This window comes from Mauremys reevesii, linkage group 9 (assembly GCF_016161935.1).
Source record: "Mauremys reevesii isolate NIE-2019 linkage group 9, ASM1616193v1, whole genome shotgun sequence".
NCBI classification, from domain to species: domain Eukaryota; kingdom Metazoa; phylum Chordata; order Testudines; family Geoemydidae; genus Mauremys; species Mauremys reevesii.
The window spans coordinates 85,072,762-85,095,874 of record NC_052631.1 but is presented as its reverse complement, the minus strand read 5'-3'; the positions used below and the strand labels follow the sequence as shown (position 1 = coordinate 85,095,874).

Below are 23,113 nucleotides of genomic sequence, written 5' to 3'. Positions count from 1 at the left end.
ACACGTGATGGCAGCCCCTCCCCCCTTGCACCCACCACAGGGAAGGCCTGGACCCGAGCAGCTGGGGCTTGGGTGAGTGTCGTGATGCCCTGCCCCCCAACACACACACACACACATGCCCGTAGTCACCGCTCCTGCCCCACGCTGGGCAAGGGGCTGCCCCACCCCCCTCTTGTAGAACATCGCAAAAGAAGGGGCTCCTTTTTGTTTTAATTTTAGAAAGCATTTGCTTTTGAGTGTTAGTGATCCAAGAGTGCTTGGTTGTTTCCATATTCAAAAGAGTATTAATAAAGTTGATATTCTTAGTTAAATAATTTTTTCTTACGATAGTGATATTGTGCAATATCAAGAAACTGTTAAACGCTTACTGTTTCCAGTCCATTTTTACATTATTTTTAAATATATATATATCGGCTTACAAGGCAGGTGGGACAGGGGGTGGGACTTGAAGCCGTTCTGGGCACTACCAAAAATTATACAAACCTGCCACCTCCTGCCCTCTGCAGCTGGTTGGTCCAAGCCATTCTGTGGATCGTTTGTGGGAGGAGTGGGCTTGTGGTGTCTTCTCCTCAGCCCTCCCCTCTTCCTTTTCCGCCCCATACAGTGCAGTCTCTGTGCTCCCCGATGCACAGTGACTACAGTTGTGGCAGGCACTTCAGCTGGCGGTGCAAGAAAGGAGGGATAGGCTCTTCGCCAGCCACAGTCCAGCCTTCAGTAAAGGGTAGACCATATCAGGCTGTCTGTATATGTCTATAAGATTAGTTATGGCGGAAGGTACTAGTGGCCTGCCATCGTGCAAAGACAGTCACAGACCCCGTTCAGGTGAATGGGTGCGATCAAGTGCTCTCCTTTGTGCCCAACATCCGGAGCACCTGAAACTCTTTTATAGGGCAAAAAAACTGATGCCCCCAGTGAGATGTCAAGAAAGCGTGGTGCTAACAGGGTTTCCAAAGCCCATAACTCAGGGCTGGGAGGCTGGAAGAAGGCTGTATGTCAAGCAGCTAGGAGTGAGCAATCAGAGCCTCAGAGCTCTCTCTCTGGCCTCTGGAGAGAAGCCGAGCAAACAGAACGCCTCTCTCTGGAACAGAACTGACTGTATCTGACTTCAGTTTTCTGCAAAAAAAGAGCTGCCCATGTGCAGTTTTTTGCCTACCACTGTCCAGGGAAACAAACCCTTGTGTATAAATAAACAGATTGCGCTCAGAAAATAACCCGAGTCTATGTCACTGATTTCTCCACCAAACAGAAACCACTCTGCAAGGCCTGGATTTCAACTACTGCTCAGCCAAAAAGGGGCAACATTTTTATTTTTACTTGGCATGAATGAGGACACTGCCCAGGGCCGCCCAGAGGATTCAGGGGGCCTGGGGCAAAGCGGGGGAGCTGCAGTGCTTGTACTCACCCGGCAGCGGTCTGGGTCTTCGGCGGCATTTCGGCGGCGGGGGGGCCTTCAGTCGCTCCGCGTCTTCGGCAGAACTGAAGGGCCCCCCGCCGCCAAAATGCCACCACAGACCCAGAATGCACCGGGCCAGGGCTCGGAGGGCCCCTACAGGGCCCGGGACCTGGGGCAAATTGCCCCACTTCCCCCTCCCCCCCGCCTCCTGGGCGGCCCTGACACTGCCAGGACCATAATGTCAGCCGAGGAGGACCTGGATATGTGCACACAGAAGGCCTACAATTCAATTTCAGCTGCTATTCTGTGCCAAGAGGATTTCTGGGGTACTCTCATAAAAGATGTTTGGTGGGAAGCCACCCTAGGACTTCCTCAGGAAAGGATCCAGGAGAATGTGCATTGGCACTGCTCTGAGGCTATCATAAGGAGTCTGAGTTCTGACACAGGCTGCTCCGGGATTAGCTTTGTGGGTTGAAGCATTAAGCCATGTGTCCTTATTGTGCTTAACTAGGCACTTCTTTTCATTTCATGCGATAAACCTGTGCATGAAATGAATACCAATTCATTAGTATTGATGAGGCTGAAGAGCTAAAAACCCAGTCCTGCAGCCGTCTGCAGGCAAACTCCCAATGAGGTCTAGCGAAGGGCCCGAACCAAAACCGCAGATCAGAACAACCTGAAATTCTGAGATGGCATAGCTAATAAATCCTGGTTTGTACACAAGTTCTTACACTGACCCAGGGCCACTCAAAATGGGAATGAATCTGGGCTTGTGACAAACCTGTTTTTTGTCAGAATCTTTAAGTCCAAGAGGGACCATCAGATCATTTTGACTGACCTCCTGTCTATCACAGACTGTTATATTTCAGCCTGTGACCCCTGTATTTATAGATTCATAGATTCTAAAGCCAGAAGGGACCATCGTATCACTTAGTCAGACCTCCTGTATATCACAGGCATTAGAACTTTCCCAATATAATTCCTAGAGCAGATCTTTTAGAAAAACATCCAGTTATGATTTTAAAATGGCCAGTGATGGAGACTCTACTTTGACCCTTGGTAAATTGTTCCAATTATTAATTACTCTTGCCATTAAAAATTTACACCTTATTTCTAGTCTGAATTTGTCTAGTTCAACTTCCAGCCATTGGATTGAGTTAGACCTTTCTCTGCTAGATTGAAGAGCCTATTATTAAATATTTGTTGCCCAAGTAGATACTTGTAGACTGAAATCAAGTCACCCTTTAGCCTTACGTTTGTTAAACTAAATAGACTGAGCTCCTTAAGTCTATCATTATAAATCGGGTTTTTCTAATCTTTTAATCGTTCTTGTGGCTTTTCTCTAAACCCTTTCCAATTTATCAACATCCTTCTCGAATTGTGGGCACCAGGACTGGACACAGGATTCCAGCAGTGGTCACACCAGTGCCAACAGGGCCAGCACTTCCATTAGGCGACACTAGGCGGTCGCCTAGGGCGCCAGGATTCGAGGGGCGGCATTTTGTGTGCTCCCCATGGGGCGCACGGGAGCTTCCGGTTCCGCTCCCGTCGCGCTGCTGAAGAAGGACTTTCTGCCGACATGCCGCGGGAAACAGCAGCAGGCAATTGAGCAGCTCGATGACTGCCACTGTCGCCTGCGGCATTTCGGTGGAGGGTCCTTCTTCGGCGGCGCGATGGGAGTGGAACCGGAAGCTCCCGCATGCCCCATGGGGAGCGCACAAAATGCCGCCCCCCGAATTCTGCCTAGGGCGCCAGAAACCCTGGCGCCGCTCCTGAGTGCCAAATACAGAGGTAAAATAACCTCTCTACTACTACTCGAGATTCCCCTGTTTATGCATCCTAGGATTGCACTAGCTCTTTTGGCCACAGCGTCACACTGAGAGCTCATGTTCAGCTGATTATCCACCATGACCCCCAAGTCTCTTTTCAGAGTCACTGCTTCCCAGGATAGAGTCCCCCATCCCGTAAGAATGTCTGACATTCCTTGTTCCTAGATGTATACTGAGTTAGACCAAAGCATTTCAGTCCTTAGGAGACTAACCTGTGGCACGTCCCCACAGGGAGAGACTGAGGTGTTCTCAATGTCTGAAGCACCTGCAATGGCAGGGAACTGATTAGGTGAGATACACCCTGATGATACTAATGGCAATTCATGCTCTATGCTGCAGAGCTAGGCAACTGCCCCCACCCCTCCCACAGACACACAAGGTCCTGCCAATCTGACCTGGGGGGAAATTCCTTCCTGAACTCAAATCTGGGGATGAGTTTGACCCTGATCATATAAGCAAGAAACACCAGCCAGACATCAGAGGGCAGGTCTACACTACTGCATCCGACGAAGTGGGTATTCACCCATGAAAGCTCATGCTCCAATATGCCTGTTAGTCTATAAGGTGCCACAGGACTCTTTGCTGCTTTTACAGATCCAGACTAACACGGCTACCCCTCTGATACTTGACTACCTCTTAAGTAGATCTAACTTACATCGCTCATGGGTGTGAAAAAGACACACACCCACACCCTGAGTGATGCAAGTTACAGTGACCTAAGCGCTGTCCACACCAGTGCTATGTCCTGTCTCCAGCAATAGCCAATCTCTGATGCTTCAGAGGAAAGCGAAACAAAAACAAAAAAACCCATCCAGAATGCATCTAGCCAACTGCGCATTGGAGATAAAATTCCTTCCTGACACCGGCAGGTGATTATACTAGTTTTGATTATACTCACTGTCTTAGTGCAGAGCTGCAAGTGTAATGAGCATGTCAAAGGCCATCCTGTTTTCCCCCTACCCTTGAAGAAAGGGGGTGACTCTGGCAATGAATCTGATTTTGTGCCATCTGGATCTGATTCACTAGAACCAGGTGTATTTTGTGTGTTTGGGGATTTTATCGGGAACATTTTGTACAAGTCTGTGTAAAATGTAACTGTTATATCAAGATGAAAATTGTTTTTCCTTAACAGACATGCACAGTTCCCACTGGCATTAATGGAACACACACACACACGCACAAAGATATAAACATTGCTGTAGAAAGAGAAGATAGATACGTATATAGTTTAGTGCTTTGAAATGTAGCACTAAACTAAAGATGTTGGGTCCAATCCTCAGCTGATGTAAATCAGCCTCGCTCCACTGACATCAATGGAACTATATCAACTTAAAACAACAGAGGTGGTGAATCACTAGGAATAAAAAATTCTGAATTACAAGAGAACTTTTTGAAGCCCGCATAGAATCACAGCACTTTCTTTTCATGATCATTCAAAAGTATTTGTATTTAACCTCAGCATTTTCCCATTATACTGACAACCCTTTCAATAAAGCTTGAGTTTATCTTTAGTTCTGTGCTACCTTCTGCCATTCTGGTGTATCTCTAAACAAGATAACAAGTCTTTCTAGAACAGTGAGAAAAGACTACAGTTCATATTTTGCCACTAATATCAGGATAAAACAGAAAAGTAGTATTTCAATTTAACTCTGTCAGAAAATATCTATCTATCTATCTATCTATCTATCTATCTATCTAATCTTCCAGCAACATATTTCTAGTTAGTATTCAAAGGATTTGTGGAATGGTTTCTGAATTGTAAGTGGGACATCCTTCAAAGTTATCTTTGATGATCTGGAGTATTTCTTCACTGTTTGCTTTGGATTATTTACAACTATTATCAAAAAGCTGCACACTAGGCCTTTTATGGTTAAATCACATTAATCCCTCAATTCTTGGGAACATGTTCCAGTGGATTTCAGAACAGAAATTAGGCATTGGAATGGACAGATAGGTAGACAGATGTTCTAATCAAAGGACAGGAAAAAATCTACAGTGTGTCTAGTATTACGTACACAAAGCAGCCCACTTATCAGCTACATTATTTGTAAATGAGGATGAGAGAAAAAATTGTACAGTACAATAGGTAACATTCATGGGCCCTGATCTTGCAAACACTTTTGCATGTGCTTAATTTTAAGTACATGGCCAGTCTCATTGACTTCAGTAGGACTGCCCATGTGATTAATGTTAAGCACATGTGTGACCCAGGGTCTGTTACAGGTCCCCCTCTCTGCCAAACCACAGAGGAAATGAGTTATTGCACCCCACAACTACAGTGCTTTATTTCAAGCTGTAGCAACTCATGCTCTTTGCTCTGGAGGTCTCCAGTTCAATTGCCAGTCTGCTGGTATGGCCATGCCAATGCATGGCAGCTGTCACATGTGTACAGGTTGAAGTCAATGGGACTGCTCACCTGCTTAAAGCTAAGCACATGCATCAGTGTTTCCAGTGTTGGGATCTGTCTTTGAAAAGTGATTCCATGTATTAATAGCAAGAAAACAATAGCTTAGATTTATATATGGGAATTTAATTTAAAAACCCACTAAATTGCTACACAGAGTATCTATCCGTAAATCACTTTACCCACATCCTTAGTTTGGGATGTGAAAATGAACACTCTCTGAAACTGAAACTGAGGGGGAATTTAAGTAAGGCAGAATGTGATACTCAGATTGGAAATTGAGCAGGAGACCAGGACTGACACAGCTACTCTTACAAACAGGATCAAAGAATCTTTCATTAGGATCTTCATTTTGTGTTTTCTGTGTCGTACAGCACGTCCAACAGCACAGTACCCCCACACCACCTCCCCAAACTGTTCTGGGACACTGGCTCAGAACTGATTCAAAGGGAAATGTGCTCTCTACAGAATCAACAACATCCTGGGATTTTCCATAGTGATGTCATATTCAATTAATAGCCGGGCCTTATCTAGCTGAGTCTGTGACCTGTCCAGACCCTCTGGAGCTTCTGATCAACTGGGTATCTCTTACCAAACCATTAGCTAATATAAAAATTCCATGCCTGAATATTTGACTAACCTGCTTTTCACCACTTGGCTTCCTGTAACTCAGAAGCAGCTCCACAGCTCCAACCACCTCCTTCCGTATTGCATACAACAGAGCATCTCCCACATAAATACTGTGGCTCAGCAGTAACTCCATGATCTCCAGGTTTTCATTCTCTATGGCTATTAAAAGAGCACTGCGTCCGAGAGGATCCATACAGTTAATGTTGATGTTGTAGTAGATTTCTGCCTCTTGCAAGGCATGTTTCACACTGGCATAGTCCCCCTTCTCCACAGCAATGAGATAGGCCTTCTCTTCCTGCGAGAGCTCTGCCTCTGCTCGCACAATCTGCAATGGGATCCGGTCTCTGTACGGTGAATAATTTACCTTTTTGTAGTATAGCTGGGCCATTGTTCATAGTGACTGTGCAACCTGTTTGGAAGAAAGAAGAAGGACACTTAGGGACTGAAATTACAGCAACTACTAGCTTCCATTCAAGTGGGACAAATTGCTGAAGGTCAATCGTAGTGAAAGTTTCGGGCTTATTTTCAGTACAATGAGTTTAATACCCCCAACACTCATCAAATGAGGGGCTGCATGGAAAAGTAGAAGTTGCAGTGTCATATTCCTCGGGACAATGCACAAAGTGACACCGGTTGTACCTTAAATGCCATGCCAATGATATTCTTTATCTGCTAACTAGCACCAGCTGTTGTTAGTGGACTATCCATCAAATGTGTGAATAAGTGGATTTCTCACCTCTGCTATGTTTCCACTCAGTGTTTTTCCTCTCCCTTTATGATCACTGGGCCATGTCCTCAGCTGGTATAAATCATCATAGCTCCATTGAAGTCAATGGACCTGTGCGTTGATTTATACCATCCAAAACTGGCCTGTTATACTTAATGAATTTTCCTTTTATTATGCGCTCTCTCGCTTGCTATCTTTTTTTTTCTCCCTTTGAAGAAGGGATTAATTTCCCCCCTGTGTTTATACTCTGACCTGGTCATAGTTTTATTTTAAAACCTCAGCACATTTTTTTTAATTTAACTTTCTCCCATTTAAAAATAGGTCCTGAAGATGGGCTCACGTTCACAACACACTGCAGCTCCCTAGAGTCAGCAGGGCTGCCTGCAGCCTAGGAAAAAACTTCCTTTGAACAAGTGTAGCAAATTGAACTTCAGCTCCATCCCATCACTACTTACTAGCCCACAAGGCTACCTAACAAATAGGCCAGGTACACATGCAGCGGCGGCTCCAGGCAGCAGCGCAGCAAGCGCGTGCCTGGGGTGGCAAGCCACGGGGGGCAGCCTGACAGTCCCTGTGAGGGCAGCACTCAGACAACCTTCGGCGGCGGGTACGCTGAAGCCACGGGGCTGGCGGACCTCCTGCAGGCAAGCCACCAAAGGCGGCCTGCCTGCCCTGCTTGGGGCAGCAAAAAAGCTAGAGCCACCCCTGAGCACATGGGATGGAAAAGCACCACACTGAGGATACAGGGGCCTTCAGACATTGTTTAATGTTGTTGTCTGCAGGCTGGGGCCAATGAGGCCCAAAAAGTCAGTATCATAGCAGCACATAAGTTAAAAACACCGGTTAGAGCTGTTTGCCCAATGCAGAATTGTTCCACGCAGCAAATTTAACAGGGTTTTGTGTCATTCAGTTTTATGCCAGGTGGCAAGGTGAGATTTTTAAGGGGAGAAAACAGATGGAGAAGGAGGGTTTTGTGAGTCACAGGCAGGCCTGAGAGTCAGGAGGTCTGGGCTTTATTTTTAGCTCTGCCACAGATTCCCCATATAAGAGCCGACATCTTTTCGTACCTGTGCTTTCACTGATGTGATCAACCTCAGTTTTTTATGCTGAAGAAGTATTCTGTCAAGATTGACAAGCCAAAAAATAGACCAGCTTTCCATCTATCAGGTCTGACCTTCTGTAACCCAACCAAGTCTTCACTTGTTCTATCCCAAATAGAGAGTTTATTATTTTCTTACTGCTAGACCACCAATAACTCAACCAGTGTAACATGTTGTCCTGCACACGCACCTGTTTTTTTTTAGTGTTATTGTGATGCCTTGTTTATATGTGCAGTAAAACTATTAGTGAAAGTGGGGAAAATATTTTCATTCCATCCACTTGTTGTGCAGTGAGTGCAAATACTTTTTATTGTAATCTGCATAAATATCTAAATCTGAAGTGTGTGTTCACAGCATCTCGCTACTTAGTGTGAAATTTAAATTTCACTGAATCAGCTGAGGGGCTCACCAGTCAGACCTGATGCGGCAGTTTCCTATTGTACAGACTATTGCTCTACAGCTATATCTCTGCTCTCTACGATGTGGCTTCAGAAGTGCTTGCCATAGGGCAGCTGTATTTGGTAGATTAAGGACTGAATCAGATTATCTTTTAGCTCGAGTGTTTAGAGCAGAGGTGGCCAACCTGTGGCTCCGGAGCTGCATGTGACTCTTCAGAAGTTAATATGTGGCTCCTTGCATAGGCACTGACTCCGGGGCTGGAGCTAGAGATACTAACTTTCCAATGTGCCAGGTGGTACTCACTGCTCAACCCCCTGCTCTGCCCCAGGCCCTGCCCCCACTCCACCCCTTACCCCAAGGCCCCTTCCCCCCAGCCTGCGATGCCCTCACTCCTCCCCCATCCCCTACCAGAGCCTCCTACGCATGCGAAACAGCTGATTGCGACAGGCGGAAGGCGCTGACTGGTGGGGCTGCCGGCGGGTGGGAGGCACTGGGGGCTGGAGGGCAGGAGCTGATGGGGGGGCTGCTGACGTATTACTGTGGCTCTTTGGCAATGTACATTGGTAAATTCTGGCTGCTTCTCAGGCTCAGGTTGGCGACCCCTGGTTTAGGGGCTTGTGTTTTCTGAAACAGGAAGATCCCAGTTCTATCCCAGCTGTCATCATGAAATTGTGGGTGAGTACTGGCATGCAGCAAAGGGACATCTGTGAATGTCTTAGGAGGCCATATATTTGTTAGAATGGGTTAGGCCAGTCAGAAAACGCTCTGTGAGAACCCCTGCTACTGATGAATATGGGAGTATTTCTCAATTTATAAGAATTACAGCTCCACTCACATCTGTTTAAACCATTAGAAGCACATATGCTTTAGAAACAATCTGAGATATGGTTCAAGCCTTGCACACAACCCGTCTTAAGTACTTTGGCTTCGTTTCTTGACGCTAAACATAGTGGCTTCTGTTATTTTGTTGTACATATTGTCTGTGGCATTTGCGTGCTTAAGTGACGTAACTTAAACAGACAGCTCAATGTGCTAGGATGGTAGCCAGTGAGTAAGGCAGCCAAGCCATTCCCAGACTGATCATTTTCTGTGTCCCCCCTGTTCTGAGGTAGTCTAAAAATCACAGCCCTTGCTGATATGGTTATGTCAGTTACATTTGTTAAGTGTAGACTTGGCCTAAGTGACTTAGGAGCTCAGCACCTATTGACATTCAATAAGACTTAGGCTCTTAAGTGGTCAAGAAACTTAAAAAGGGAGCTATACAGCTCCTATGTCATTTAGGCCTGGTCTACATTACCCCAGGTCTAAAAGGCATCATTCTGGCCAGAAAGATGGGAGCTATAACGCAAGAACGTCAGGAGGTTGCAGAGAGTTAAGGGGCTAGTTCCGTTGTCCTGGAAAGACTTCCACTGGTGTCAACAGGAGATGGAAAGGGCCTGAAAGCAAGGAAGGATTGAAGTGACCCTCAGAGAAGTGAGAGTGATGCAGAGGACGACATGAGAAGGGAGACATCATTCTCTTGTGAAGATTGATGTTTCAACATGGCTGAGATCTTTTAGTGAGAAATTCAAGTCCAGCTGGACATCTTTTACTCCTATTTCTATTTGCTTTCATGGAATTATTTGCAAATAGTGGGCCAAATTCTGCAATGATTTTCAATCACTGCCACCCTGTGAAAGTCAGTGGAGTGGCGCTGGGTGTAAATCACTCCAGAATTTAGTCCATTGTCTTTCCAATAGCTTTTTGTAAAGGAAAAAACCCCACAATTCATATTAACTTCTAAAACAGAACGATCCTGGCCCCCAGTATAGCCTAAGGTTCTGATCCACCAAAGCATTTGCTTCATTTCAAGCACGTGAGAAGCCCCATGAAATCAGAGTAGGAAAAATTCATCAACTGAATTATTTGCTCCAAATTATTCATTCAGCTCTGTTAAATATGCTGTCACTTGTACAGCTGCTCCCCCCTCAAACAAACCGTTGCCAGGGCTGGAAATGATAGCATGCAATGTCCAAGCTAATATATTTCTCATTGGGTTACACTGCAGATCGACCAAGCTGTTTGTTAACTCTTGTTTGTCTGTTCAGATTTAGATCTAGAATGGATGAGGGGGGGGTTGTAGATGGAAGTTCTAATCTCATTATATCTTTCCCGTAAAATCGGGACATAAAGCCACCCGTTAGCAAAATGATCACATATACTCAGACAGCTAACAAATTACCACAAGTGCTACTGTATAGTGTGTCACTCACTTTCATACTTCACTATCCTGCTGTGCGCAACATCATACACATAAAGAAGTAATGATTGCTGATCAACAGATTTGCACTGACCATTGCTGCTTATTTATTCTAGAGAGAGAAACTTGCCCTCTTATAAGCATTTAGGGAAATTTAAAAAAAATGGTGAAATCAAACTCAGAAAAGATCTGTGTAAGTCCCAGGGACATCAAAGGGAAGCAGCAGCGAAATATTTGAAATGTAGCAAAAACAGAAACATGGCTGCTATTACACAGTGACTTTAATATATTGAAATCTGCACAGAAAGCTTGAAAAATATACATTTTTCATTTGACTTCCTTTCACAGAGCATAGTCTCCTCCTAACCAAGTTACTATTTGGGACTAGGGAAAGGTGTTCTGAATGGTACATGTGCTAGATTTCAAAAGCATCAATGTATGTGATGGTGATATCCAAACAATAAAATGCAGAGCATTGTAAAAAACAGGAGAACCAGGTAATAAATTACATATCACACGGTCCATACTTTATCATTTACCTTTGACTATATTGCCTGCCTCAAGCTCATTTATTCCCTCTTCATCAGATCTACTTGTAATATTCCAAACCTTCAAACAGCTTCAAAAAGCCGCTATTTCTATTTAAGCTGCCTCTTAAAGAAATGGGAGTTTTATCCCTTTAAATGCAGCCATTTAAAACCTCTATAAATGACCTGAAATAGCTTTTCTGTACCCACAGCATTAAGGTCTGAACTCTCAGCATCTTCCAGGGTATTTCCCATTGGATAGATTGGCATTGCCACTTTGCAAAGGGATAAAGTTCCCTTTCTAGTTCTGCAGAGTCAGGAGACATCAGAGATCAAATATGTCAGTTCTCCAGGAATGAATACTGCCCATCCTTGACTTTGGGCCAGTGTAGTTTTGGAAGAGACAGTCCACAAACAGGGAGGAAGAAAGAAGCCTTTCTCTGAGTTGTAGCTGAAATAAAAAATGGCTCTTGTTTGAAGCTATTGAGAGATTTAATACATTTCATGGCATATGCAAAACCCAGAGAACTCTATTCCCATACCATTCTAAAGCATACAAACATAACAGCACTAACTTAGGATGCACTAGATGAGCAGGATATGGCTCTGTCTCCAAGAGGTGCAAAAATAATAAAATAATTAAACTCCTTTCAATATAACAACATTTTTTTCCATAACACTTCTTCCTCTGGAGAAATGCAAATTGATAAGCTTCACAGAAGAAGTGGATTTGAGGAGGCACAAGGGGTGATATGGAAGATGGCACAAAGATAAGACTGAGAGAAGGAAACAAAAGAAATGGTCAGGTGGGAAGCCTGAGTGACATGAAGGAAGCACTGGGGATGTAGGAAGAAATGAAATAAGGGAAATCTTCTTATTAATAACTATATCCCTCCATAGATAGATACTATCAATGATGGGGACACACAGCTGCCGATCACGAATGCTGCTTTCTGCCACTGTGAACATTTCATGATATTTCACCAGATTTTCACAGGATAATTTCTCAGGAATTTTTGGCATTTGTTTGATTCTGCCCATCACATTTCACAAGATATAATCCAGGGCGTGACATTCTAAAATTCTCATCCCTTGAGACTTCCGGTGAAGACTTAAAATGCAATGAGTCCATGTTAGTTTGTTTCCTTCTAATAAAATAGGACAATCTAGATAACGGGTTTATTTTTTATCACTTGTTCTGCCTGATGATTGACAGATAGACAGGTGACATAAATCACCAGGGCCTAACTATGTAATGAAAGCAGAATATATATGTACATATATATAGTTTAATTGCAGGAACTTATTGCTGACAACTGTTGTGAACATCTGCCTAAGTGATGAAAACAAGAATCAAATATTCAAGAGCCACCTTTCCTGTTTGATGGGGCTCAGTGTGAACAGCTGAACAAAATTGCAGATTGGAGTACTCAATCAAATACTGTATCTGTCACTGTGCAAATAGCACATTAGTTGTTCCCTTTTAGTGTAAGTGCATTCTGGAAGCAGTTGACAAAATTGTGTGTGTATAGCATTAAATGTTGTCAATGCATCTTATGTCACTTTGTCCTATGCTTGTATGGCAATTTTTCCTCCTTGCTATCTCAATGAAGACATCATCTGCACTTTTCATTCTCTACCTGGGCCTTGAGCTCTTTGAAAACTAGTAGGTTCAATTAGCTCTTTAGTCATCCTTAGAGTCTGTGCATTTAATTATATTGATCAATTTTAAAAGGTTGTAAAACTGTGTTCTGACATAGTCCAGAAGGGCTGTTTAAGTAAATATTATTATGTTTACTTAATGGACCTACTGAGTCTGTGATTGGATCCTTCTTTTAAGTGCCTTAGTTCTTACTCACTAACTATGCCGGAAAAAGCATATGGCCTCTTATGCCCCAGCTTGCAGGCTGATCTGCACAGGCAGACCCCTCTACTGGTGCTGAGCCCCCTTATCTTCAATGGGGCTCTTTGCAGATGCAAGGGCCTGACTGAGTGGATCTCACTGCAGGATCAGGGCTTAAGAGTCCCACATCCTAGATGCCAGCTGAGATCTATATTCCGAGTAGAAGAGGTCCTTTTTTTTTAAAGAGGTGGCATTTGAATATTGTTAAATGCACTGAATGTAGAACTCACCATTGAGGCAAAGTGAATTTTATATGGGTGTGTGACAGTCGGGGTCCAGATACCCCAGGGGGAGAAGAGGGAGTCTGAACCCCAAAGAATAAGCAATTGAATCAACTTATTGTATACAATATTATTATCTTATAAAAGTGTACCGAGTACAATGCCTAAAAACTGGTGTCAGGCTGGTCATGAATATCATTCCCTGATGGATGGATGGATGGATGGATGGATGGATGGTGTGTTAAGATTTATGTATGTGTGCTGAAAATACGTTCCTAAAATGTGTATTGGGGGCTGACTTGATAAACAAGTTTGTCCCAGTCTAAGGAATGTTGTTTTGCCTATTTGCCCGTCTCTTCAATGTACATTGAGCAAGGTGATACCAGAGACAACGGAAGTTACATTTCAATATGAGTCAACAGGGAGGTGGGAAGTCAACAGGAAGAGACAAACAGTAGGGGAGAAGAACTTTATCTGGGGATAGACACTTCAGAAGAACACATTTTCAAGGTTTGCTGTACTATACAAAGGAGGGGAGAGAACCTCTTTGTTAACCATTGCTTATGGGGAAAAAGAGGCCAGTGCTATGGAAATCTCTGAAAGCTGGATCCTTCAGCAGGGTGGGTTGAAGACTCTGAGAACTGACTGTAGATGAGGAATTGCCCGAGACCACATTTATAATCTGTTAAATTTAGACACTAGAAAGCATATTTTTTACTTTTGTTTCATTTGTGACCATATCTTCCTTATTTTCTCTTTCTCAGTATCATTTACACCTATGTTCTTTATTAATAAACGTATCCTTAGTTTTACTATAAACCATGCTCTGTATTAAGTTAGAGTGTGTCCTCAGAAAGCCAACACGCTAGTGTGTACACTGTCTCTTTGGAAGCAATAATTTCTGTGAGTGTCCAATGAGAGGGACTGGACCCCGCAGAAAGATACCTGTGGGGAACTGGGATTCACTGGATGTTACCTGCAAACTTGCAAAGCAAGATTCAGGTGGGCAGAGTCTCAGGAAGTTTGCTGGAGGCAGACATCTAGTGGTATGACAGGAAGCTGACACACAGTTTACGCTCCAGCAGAGCTCACTCTTGCTGAGGCAGAGAGGTAACACGGTGACTTATGGTCCTGGTCTCCCTGACACATGCACACACTCCCCTGAGGCACCTCCCCTGGAATATTCTATTCTGTTCTGCTTAGACTCTAATATCATGCCCATCACTACGGTATCGGAGCACCTTTACAAACCATACATTGCAATCAGAAGGAGAAAGTTATTCCACAGCAGGACAGAAATTTCTTCTAAAGCTTTTCTCGGAGGACCCTGCAGCAGTCAGGCTGTGGCTGGCTGATTGACATGCACAGTGTTTGTATCTCAAGGTCTGTTGAGAGTCAAGACAATTTATCTGCAACAAAAAAGGCCGATATTCTCCCTTTCATCCTGATGTTTCCCATTTCTGCTTTTTTTTCTCCCTTATGGCTCCTTCTGCTCCAAACCCTGGGGTCTGTCAACCTTGATATTGTCTTTTAACAAAATTTTCTCTTTAAAATCCTGGATCCAGAGAGTATGGTTCTATACCGGCGTGGCTTAAATAAAATATTTTCTATTTGCACCTGGTGGGATTTTTGCAAGCTGTGTTAAAAATACAAATTATTTACATTCCGGCTTTATCTTGTAGGCAAACCTCTTAATTAATTCACTAATTGTTCTGGGGCTGGGGGGTTGGAGGACACCTGAAGTGGGACTAATAAGAAGCCCAGTATTCTGCGAGGGAGTCTCCGGGGAGACAAGAAGAATCATGCTGGCTAGATAGTGTCCTCCCATGTTTGTTATCCACTAGCTGAGACTAGAGCAGTTCTCATCTAACACCCTGCACTATCCAGGCCATAATACATGTACAGATGCTATGATAGAGTATCTCCTCTAGCAACTAGAAGTGTGGGAAGTTAGGCACCTAAATACCTTTGAAGATCTGGCCCATAGTACCTGAAAACCATGGCTTCTTGTGGCTAAGAGGGCAGTACTTCTCTGCTGGTCAGAACAGGGGACTGGGAGTCTGAGTCCAAGTTTTTCTACTGAGTGGATATGTGATCCTGAATAAGTTGCTTAATTTCTCTATAGCTCCTTTTTTATTCACAAACCCTCTACACGGGGCTGCTCTGAGGCTTAATGAATTAATGTTTGTTAGACATTTTGAGATCATCAAATGAAAGATGCCAAACATGCTCAAAAATATTATCACTAACTTATGTACAGATTTTAAGCTCTTAAGAAGTTTGTCACTGGTGAGGATAGTCAAGTTCTGGAATTGGCTTCCATGGGAGGTTGTGGAATCCCCATCATCGGAGGTTTTTAAGAACAGGTTAGATAAACACCTGTCAGGGATGGTCTAAATTTACTTGCTCCTGCCTGAGCATGGGAGGATGGATGAGATGACCTCTCATTTCTATAATTCTATAAATTGCAGCAGTCCAAGTTCTTTGTAACTGCCCCGCAGCACATCTGCATTAAGTGGCTGCAGTGCAAATTTCCCTAAGGTAGATAAGTCTGGCCCTCCTGGAAATTTCAAGCTGAAATGCCAGCCCATGTCCTGAAATCCTTTGCTGAATCATACGGAAAAGCTACCAGACCAACTCCTCTTATGATCTGAGAATGTGGGAAAGTGCCTTTAAACTAGACGTGGGGTGGGCTGGAGGCAAGGGAGAAAAGACGATCTTATTGCGGATATTCATTTTCAGCTCAGAACATTAGAATGGTCCATCAATTTAACATAAGCCTCTTATACCAAGATTTATCAGCAGGACAAAGAGCAAGTGTCTGGCCTGTGAAGAATGACAATGTCAAATCGACTATTTACCTTTTGTACATTTTCTTTTTAAACATTCTGATTAGAATAGTTGTACTGAGCTAGGATATTGGAGGATATTTTGATTCATTACTAATTTTTCTTTTAAATTAAAATTTTGTTGTTTTTTTTTAAATCCCAATCATTGCAAAAATAAAAGCTAATCTATATGTTCCATTCCATATCCAAAAACAAAAAAAGGCAAGTGCCTGAATGATTATTCTGATGTTCTCCCTAGTGGGAGCTGCAGTTCCCAGGGAGCAGACAAACTCATGTTCTCTAAGCCGTAGCAACTCCATTGACTTTCACTTGCACAGCTGTGGATTTGGCCCACAAAATTCTAAACGGTATCCACTGGACACGGATGGAGGTTAATTTTTCCAACATTTATTAAGCCTTTTTAGAGGTCACATTTAACCAATGAGTGGTAAATTACAGAGAGCAATCTACTCTGTGGTGTGTCCACATTGTGTTATTCAAACAGGTCCCCAGAATTATTCACCTGGATTGACAGACGAAATTATCACTGGTTAGGTGTCCAAATGGGCATGGGATGCCTTCTGATTAACAAGAACAATAGCACTTACTAGGGCATTGATCCTGCACTGAGTAGGTCATGGGCAGATGCCTCCCTCTGGAGCAATGGTGCGCAACCTGCGAGCCACAGGCCGCACATGGCCTGTAAGGGTAATCCCCTGGCGGGCCACGAGACCATTTGTGTACATCGACTGTTCACAGGCACGGCCACCCGTAGCTCCCAGTGGCCGCGGTTCGCCATTTCCAGCCAATGGGAGCTGCGGGAAGCAGCGTGGGCTGGCCACCACTTCCCGCTGCGGGCGGCCATGCCTGCAGAGGGTCGATGTAAACAAACTGTCTCGCGGCCCAACAGCAGATTACCCTGATGGACCACATGTGGCCCGCGAACCGCAGGCTGCCCACCACTGCTCTGCAGGTTCCACATCAGCACAGGGATCTGGTATTATAGAGAAGAGAGGCTTCTCCCAGTATGGGCCCATCTGGAAACCCAGTACAGTCTTCTTTCCCAACCCTTCTAATCTGCATACATCACACTAAGGCTCAGTGTATACTGGGGAAGTTGCACTAATGTAACTACCCTGATGTCAATTACTGAGGTAAGTTGTACTAGTAAAAAAGCCCATTTTGTAGTTGTACAGTATTCCAAACATTTGTGGCTTATTTTGGTGTCATTACACTGATACAGATACACCACTTCTAATTTCCCTAGTCTAGGTAAACTATTATATATTCTGTCTGAGTGGGTTTAACCCAGTGTCTTCTATAATCTGTGGGCATAACTGAGGGTAAGAATGGCCAGCTCTAGATTTTGCAGGTGAACTCAAAATAACAAGCAACATCTCATCTCCCACCAAGGGAAACAAAAGTAGGAACCAATATTAGGGTTGCCTGCATTTTATTAAATAACAGTACATTCTCTCCAGGTCCATATAATTAGCTGGGGTGCTTGAACTCCTGGAAATATGGCCTTTGCAGATTCTGGGTGTCCCTGATTTGGCTGGATCTGTCCTGAAAGCAATGTATTTTTTTTTAATGAAATATATTTCCCAAATAAAACTGCTACTGGAAGCAAATGGTCTCCATCAGTTTGGAACCCAAATGCAGTGTTCCACTGACCTGAAACCCACCTCCTTTCCTGGCACATTTCAAAGCAGCTTGATCAGAAGGCATGAGAGTGAAAACACCAAAAATGGAAATGGAAAGCGGGGGCATGCAGGGCCCTGTGTGCCATAGTCTGCAAAGGAAAAACAAAAGGGGAACAGAGTGCTGGTTGTATGTTTGAGCTATGGCTAGGATTCCAATATGGGATTATTTCTGGTGTCATTGAAAGCTGAAATATATCCATGTGTTTGGAACGTTTCTGCTGGTTCTGGAAGATTATTAGTTCCAGCTGAAAGAGAAAGGAGTGTCACTGCTACAAGGCACATTCACATACTAGGGAGGAGAACAACAGGACAGCAGCAAAGGGAACCTTTCCATTGCTTCAACATGTGTTCTAAGGAATGAAGTAATTACAAAGGGAAGGGCTGTGCCATTGCAATCACATTGTTCTGTGCAGCTAGAATATCCTATATATCAGCTCATAATACAAGGAGAGGGACGTTGTCCCAGGATTGAGGCCCAGACACCTGGATGTAGGAGCAATTTGCTCCCATAGTGAGGCACAAACCTGACTCCTTCGCCTCTGACAAACTGATCTGTGCTAGCAGTGTAGTAGTTGGAGGCACACCTGCAATTCAAGGGGAGTAGAAATAACACAAGCTGAGGAACCCGTGATCTGAAGAAATTCTGCAGCGTGCAAAACATGAATGCTGGCCATCATCCAGCCAGAATACAGCACAGGGAGAGCCCCAGAACTCCGACGTCCCCAACAGAACAGGATCAAAGGCATCAGAGCACTGTTTAAGGGAATCAAGGGATGAACTGAGAGTTGGCACACAATGCAGAGGTCTGAGGCGGGGGTAGGGAGGACAATCTGTAATGGCAGCAGAAAGATGGGTGAGACATGAGTGTGCAGAGGAAAGGAGATCTCAGAAAGTGCAGATAAGCTTTGGGCATGGATACACTTGCGGATGTAGAGCACTTTGAGTTAAACCAGCCTTTGTAGAGCGCAGTAGGGAAAGTGCTGCAGTCTGTCCACACTGACAGCTGCAAGCACACTAGCGTGGCCACATTAGCAGCTCTTGCAACGGCCAGAGAGAGCAGTACATTGTGGTAGCTTTCCCAGCACGCAAGTGGCTGCAACGTGCTTTTCAAATGGGGGACGGGTGGGGTGGAGTGTGACAGGGAGAGTGTTGTGTGTATGTGGGGGGAGAGAGAGTGGGTTTTGCGGAGGCTGAGAACATGTCAACATGCTCTCTTATAAGTTCAGACAGCAGCAGACCTCCCCCTTCCCCCAACAGCATTCCACAGTAATGGTTGATTTGTCTCAGAGCAGATAAGCAGCTGGCTGTCAGAAACGGAGCTTTCAAAGGGCACTTCCACATTCCTGCAGCGATTCCAAAGCAATGACAAGAGTGGCCACTTGACTTAAGGGGATTATGGGATGTTTCCAGAGGCTGATCAGAGCGCAGTAATGCAACATCTCGTTCACACTGATGCCAGGGCGTTTCAGCCAAGGCGCACCAAGTGTTAATCTTCTCACCGAGGTGGAGTACCAGGAGCACTCTAGCCCTGGAGTCAGAGCGCTCTGCGTGCCTTGCCAGTGTGGACGGGTAGTGAGCTATGGCGCCCGGGGCTCCTTTAATGCGCTGTAACTCACAAGCGTAGCCAACCCCTTAGTAAACTCCTCTGAACTTCCCAGGGCTTAACTGATGCAAAGATCTAGTAAAATGCCATTCTGTCAACCACATCACCCCAACTGGCAATAATTGGCACCATTTTGATCAGTCTTAGAGGAGAGACCCCGGTATGCACGGGCCCTAAAGAACGAATTGCGTTCTCACTTCTAGAAGTGATTCCTTCATGTCAGGGCGAGCATATTGCTAGGGAGTGGGGTGTGCAAGGGAGTTGCTCTGCTCCTGCTTAGGCTTTACCTGTTACGTAGTGATGAACTGGCTGGCCTGTTTTCCCCATAAGCCCCTCATAAACAGGCTTCATGCAGGGAATCTCTGCAGGGGATACAGCCCACCGTCCACCCACAGCATAGCAGCTCATGGGCTCTACCTTGGCCACTGGACCAGCCCTTGGGATGGGACAATGGCTACAAACCCCTACAAGGAATCTTGTGTATGCTTCTTCCATGTGGAGATTCAGTGGCCATGGCCCCACGCTAAGCCCCCATTCATGGTCTATCTTGTGGTGGCGGCGTGAAGCTCAGCTCCCTCGAGCACAGCAGGCAAGGCCTCAGGCATGGGTATTTTGCGTGTGCTGCCTCCTGTGATAGGGTGTGCAAACCCCAGACTGGGCTGAGGCAGCCCTGCCCCTCCAATCCAGCAGAGCATGCAGCTAACTGGAGAGGAAGCTTAAAAGGGAGCCTCTCAGATCAGAAAGAGGAAGGCTGGGGAGGAAGATGGCTCTTCCTGAGGACACCTGAACAAGGGTGCTGACGAAGCCTCGCTGTGAGGAAGAAGACTGCCTGCTGAGCCCAGCTGGGGCTGAAGGTTTAGTTGTTATTTCTTTCCTTTTGCTCTCTTCTATTGGGCTTGGAGGCTTTGGGGAAGAGGGATGGTAGGAAGGAAGTGACCCTGGGAGGCAGCTCTGGAGGCACTCCCGAGTGCCTGCCGCTTAGGGTGACCAGATAGCAAGTGTGGGGGGTAATAGGACCCCATATAAAAAAAAAGTCCCAAATATTGGGACTGTCCCTATAAAATTGGGACATCTGGTCACCCTACAGTGACGCTGCATTCTCTGACAGGGCTCTGGCTCAGAGCCTGGTGGAGTGGGGGGCAGAGGCTAGGCCCCCCTACCAAGTGCCCTTGTTGCAGGAGGGACATAAATCTCATTTCCACCCCTCTCTAATAAAGAGAGGGTAAGGACATTGAAAACCCTGAGGCAAGACTAAGCCACATACAAGGGTTAGGATCTGCACCAAAGGCCCTTCCTGCTGGAAGGCAAGAGACTGGAAACTGGGTGCACTAACCATTAGACCCCCTGTTGCTCTGAGGTCTCTCCTACACATCCTCATACTGTCCCAGAACAAATTTCATAGAGGGTAAATAGGAGACTTCAGTCGCCAAGACGTCTGCCTGTCTGTATTAATGTTCCCATCTCTTGGAGCTTTCCATGAGAGAGACTCCTTCTGTAAAAAAAAATTACTTAAAACAAAAATCCAACCAAGCTACTAAAATGACCCCCAGGTTAGGTGGCTCCATTATATGTGTAACCTCTACCACAGCGAAGCATTTACAGTTTATTAATTTCCTACTTCTCTTCACGCGGCCATCAAAAAGGCGTGAATATAAAAATGCACCACTGTGCAATCACAAGACAATCACAGCCTTCTATCTTCTCAGATACAGAAAGAGCATGAAGCTTATTATGTCTGCCCCACGTCACCACTGCGTTCCTCCTCTTTTGAGGTGTGATATCTATTCACTTTCAGAAAAGAAATGTCAGTTGAACCAAGAAAGTGTCAAGCAAGCAACACAATTGTCTTATCTGCTAATATAGCACTAATGTAGCATGGCACCATTATAATCTCTCATATTCTGCATCTACATTCTCTGAACCCATCGGCTGTAATCTCTAGCTGCTGCAGCTACCTACAAGGAGTCTTTTTCTGTTACCACTATTGCTTGAAGAGAATTGTAATCACTTCTTCAATCAACAAGATAATCATTGAACAGAGTCCGTAGCAGAGCTGATGCCCCTGTACACCGTCACAGCTGCTTCTTCATTGCTATAAGTATAAGGAAGCTGCCCATTCATTTAAAAAAATAAAGGATTATAGAATAGATAGCAACATGTCAAATAATTACTTGGGGAGGGAAAGGGCATTTTGGGGAAAGTGTGAAATAACTAGCATTATTATAATCGTTTATACTTTGCTTGGGCCAGATCCTTAGTGGATATAAATCTGCACAGTTCCGTTGGCTTTGCTGGAGCTATACCAGTTTGCAGCAGCTAAAGAGCTGGCTCTAACTAAAAATGTAGCTATTAGCTAATATAGCTAGCTAGCTCTTCAGATTTGTATACAGCGTCCATCATCGGAACACCTACAAAGACCCACAACTCAGCATAAAGTCTTCCATGTTTACTAAACAGCAGGAATATAGCACTTTCTCTGATTTTTCTTTTTAATTTTATCCTTCAATCAGAGGTGTTAGAAAGAGAAACAAACAAAATCCCAAGCCCAGGTATCACACTACAGTCATAGATTCTGCTTTCAAAGAAAAGTGTTTTCGAAGGCAAGACTTTTACACACACACACACACACACACACACACACACACACACACACACACACACACACACACAAAATCTCAAGACCCACTGAGGTCATTTTTTACACTGCAACAAACAGGGCGAAAAGCCAGACTGCACAGTTTGTGACCACGCAGGCATGATACTCCACTCTCTTGCCCCTTTAGTGGTCACGCACACCACTCCAAAGCAACTACAAAACGTGGTGTCAAATGCTACCATTTGGACCTGGAAGCATTTTGCACCCTGTATAAATGTAATGGTGATGCAAGGGGCAAAGCAGTGTCCAGATTTTGTTTCTTTTTGGCCATTTTACTATCCTCGTAGTCAACGTGGATTGTTCCTTGCTGGTTTTGTGGAAATGAAAGGAACCTTTGGGGTTTTGCTCATTTTGAAATACTAACAGGAGAAAGGGGATCCTTTAACAGGGATCCCACCACAAAACCCAAATTAGGGTGTGAATTTTGAACACCCTGAATTCCTGGGTTATTCAGATCAGGGAGGGATTGGTTCAAGTTCATTTCTGAAGCAAACCCTCCAATGTGAGAGATTTGGTTTTGTTATGGTGCTGAGGAGAACCACTGTTTTAAAAGCAACGGGATTTGCTGAATATACTGTTTTATATTGATGGAGATTAGGGATTATCAATTTCAATGGCAACACACCCAGCTTTTACCCTGCTCTGTCATCTTGGTTTGTTTGTTTAAGTCAGCCCTGCTCTGGACAATCTTCACTGCAGCTTATGTTGAGAAAGACTCTTGACAAAATGACTGCCTTGATTACTCAGGCGAGGGGGCCATTTTTAAGGAAACAAGAAAAATTGCACACACACAAATATCAAAAAACAGAAAGAAGAAATCTTTGAAGAAAGAAGATGGGTCTTTCTCCTTGACAAGGCTAAACAAACAGGATCCTCTGCAGATAAAAATAAAAAATGTGCATGAAGATCTCATAGGAAAGCAGCTGCCAGTCTCAGATTGGAGAGCCGTGA

The 23,113-nt window shown here is 44.5% G+C and overlaps 1 protein-coding gene across 1 annotated transcript in view; it reads right to left on the bottom strand.

The window, feature by feature from the left end:
* TRPC5 (transient receptor potential cation channel subfamily C member 5) overlaps positions 1 to 23,113 on the bottom strand; it is a 141,128-nt gene that overhangs the window by 91,212 nt on the left and 26,803 nt on the right. The window contains exon 2 of the mRNA XM_039486939.1: positions 6,267 to 6,665. Within this exon, the coding sequence (XP_039342873.1) occupies positions 6,267 to 6,644 (378 nt within the window). The 5' untranslated portion in view covers positions 6,645 to 6,665. The remainder of the gene's footprint in view (positions 1 to 6,266; positions 6,666 to 23,113) is intronic.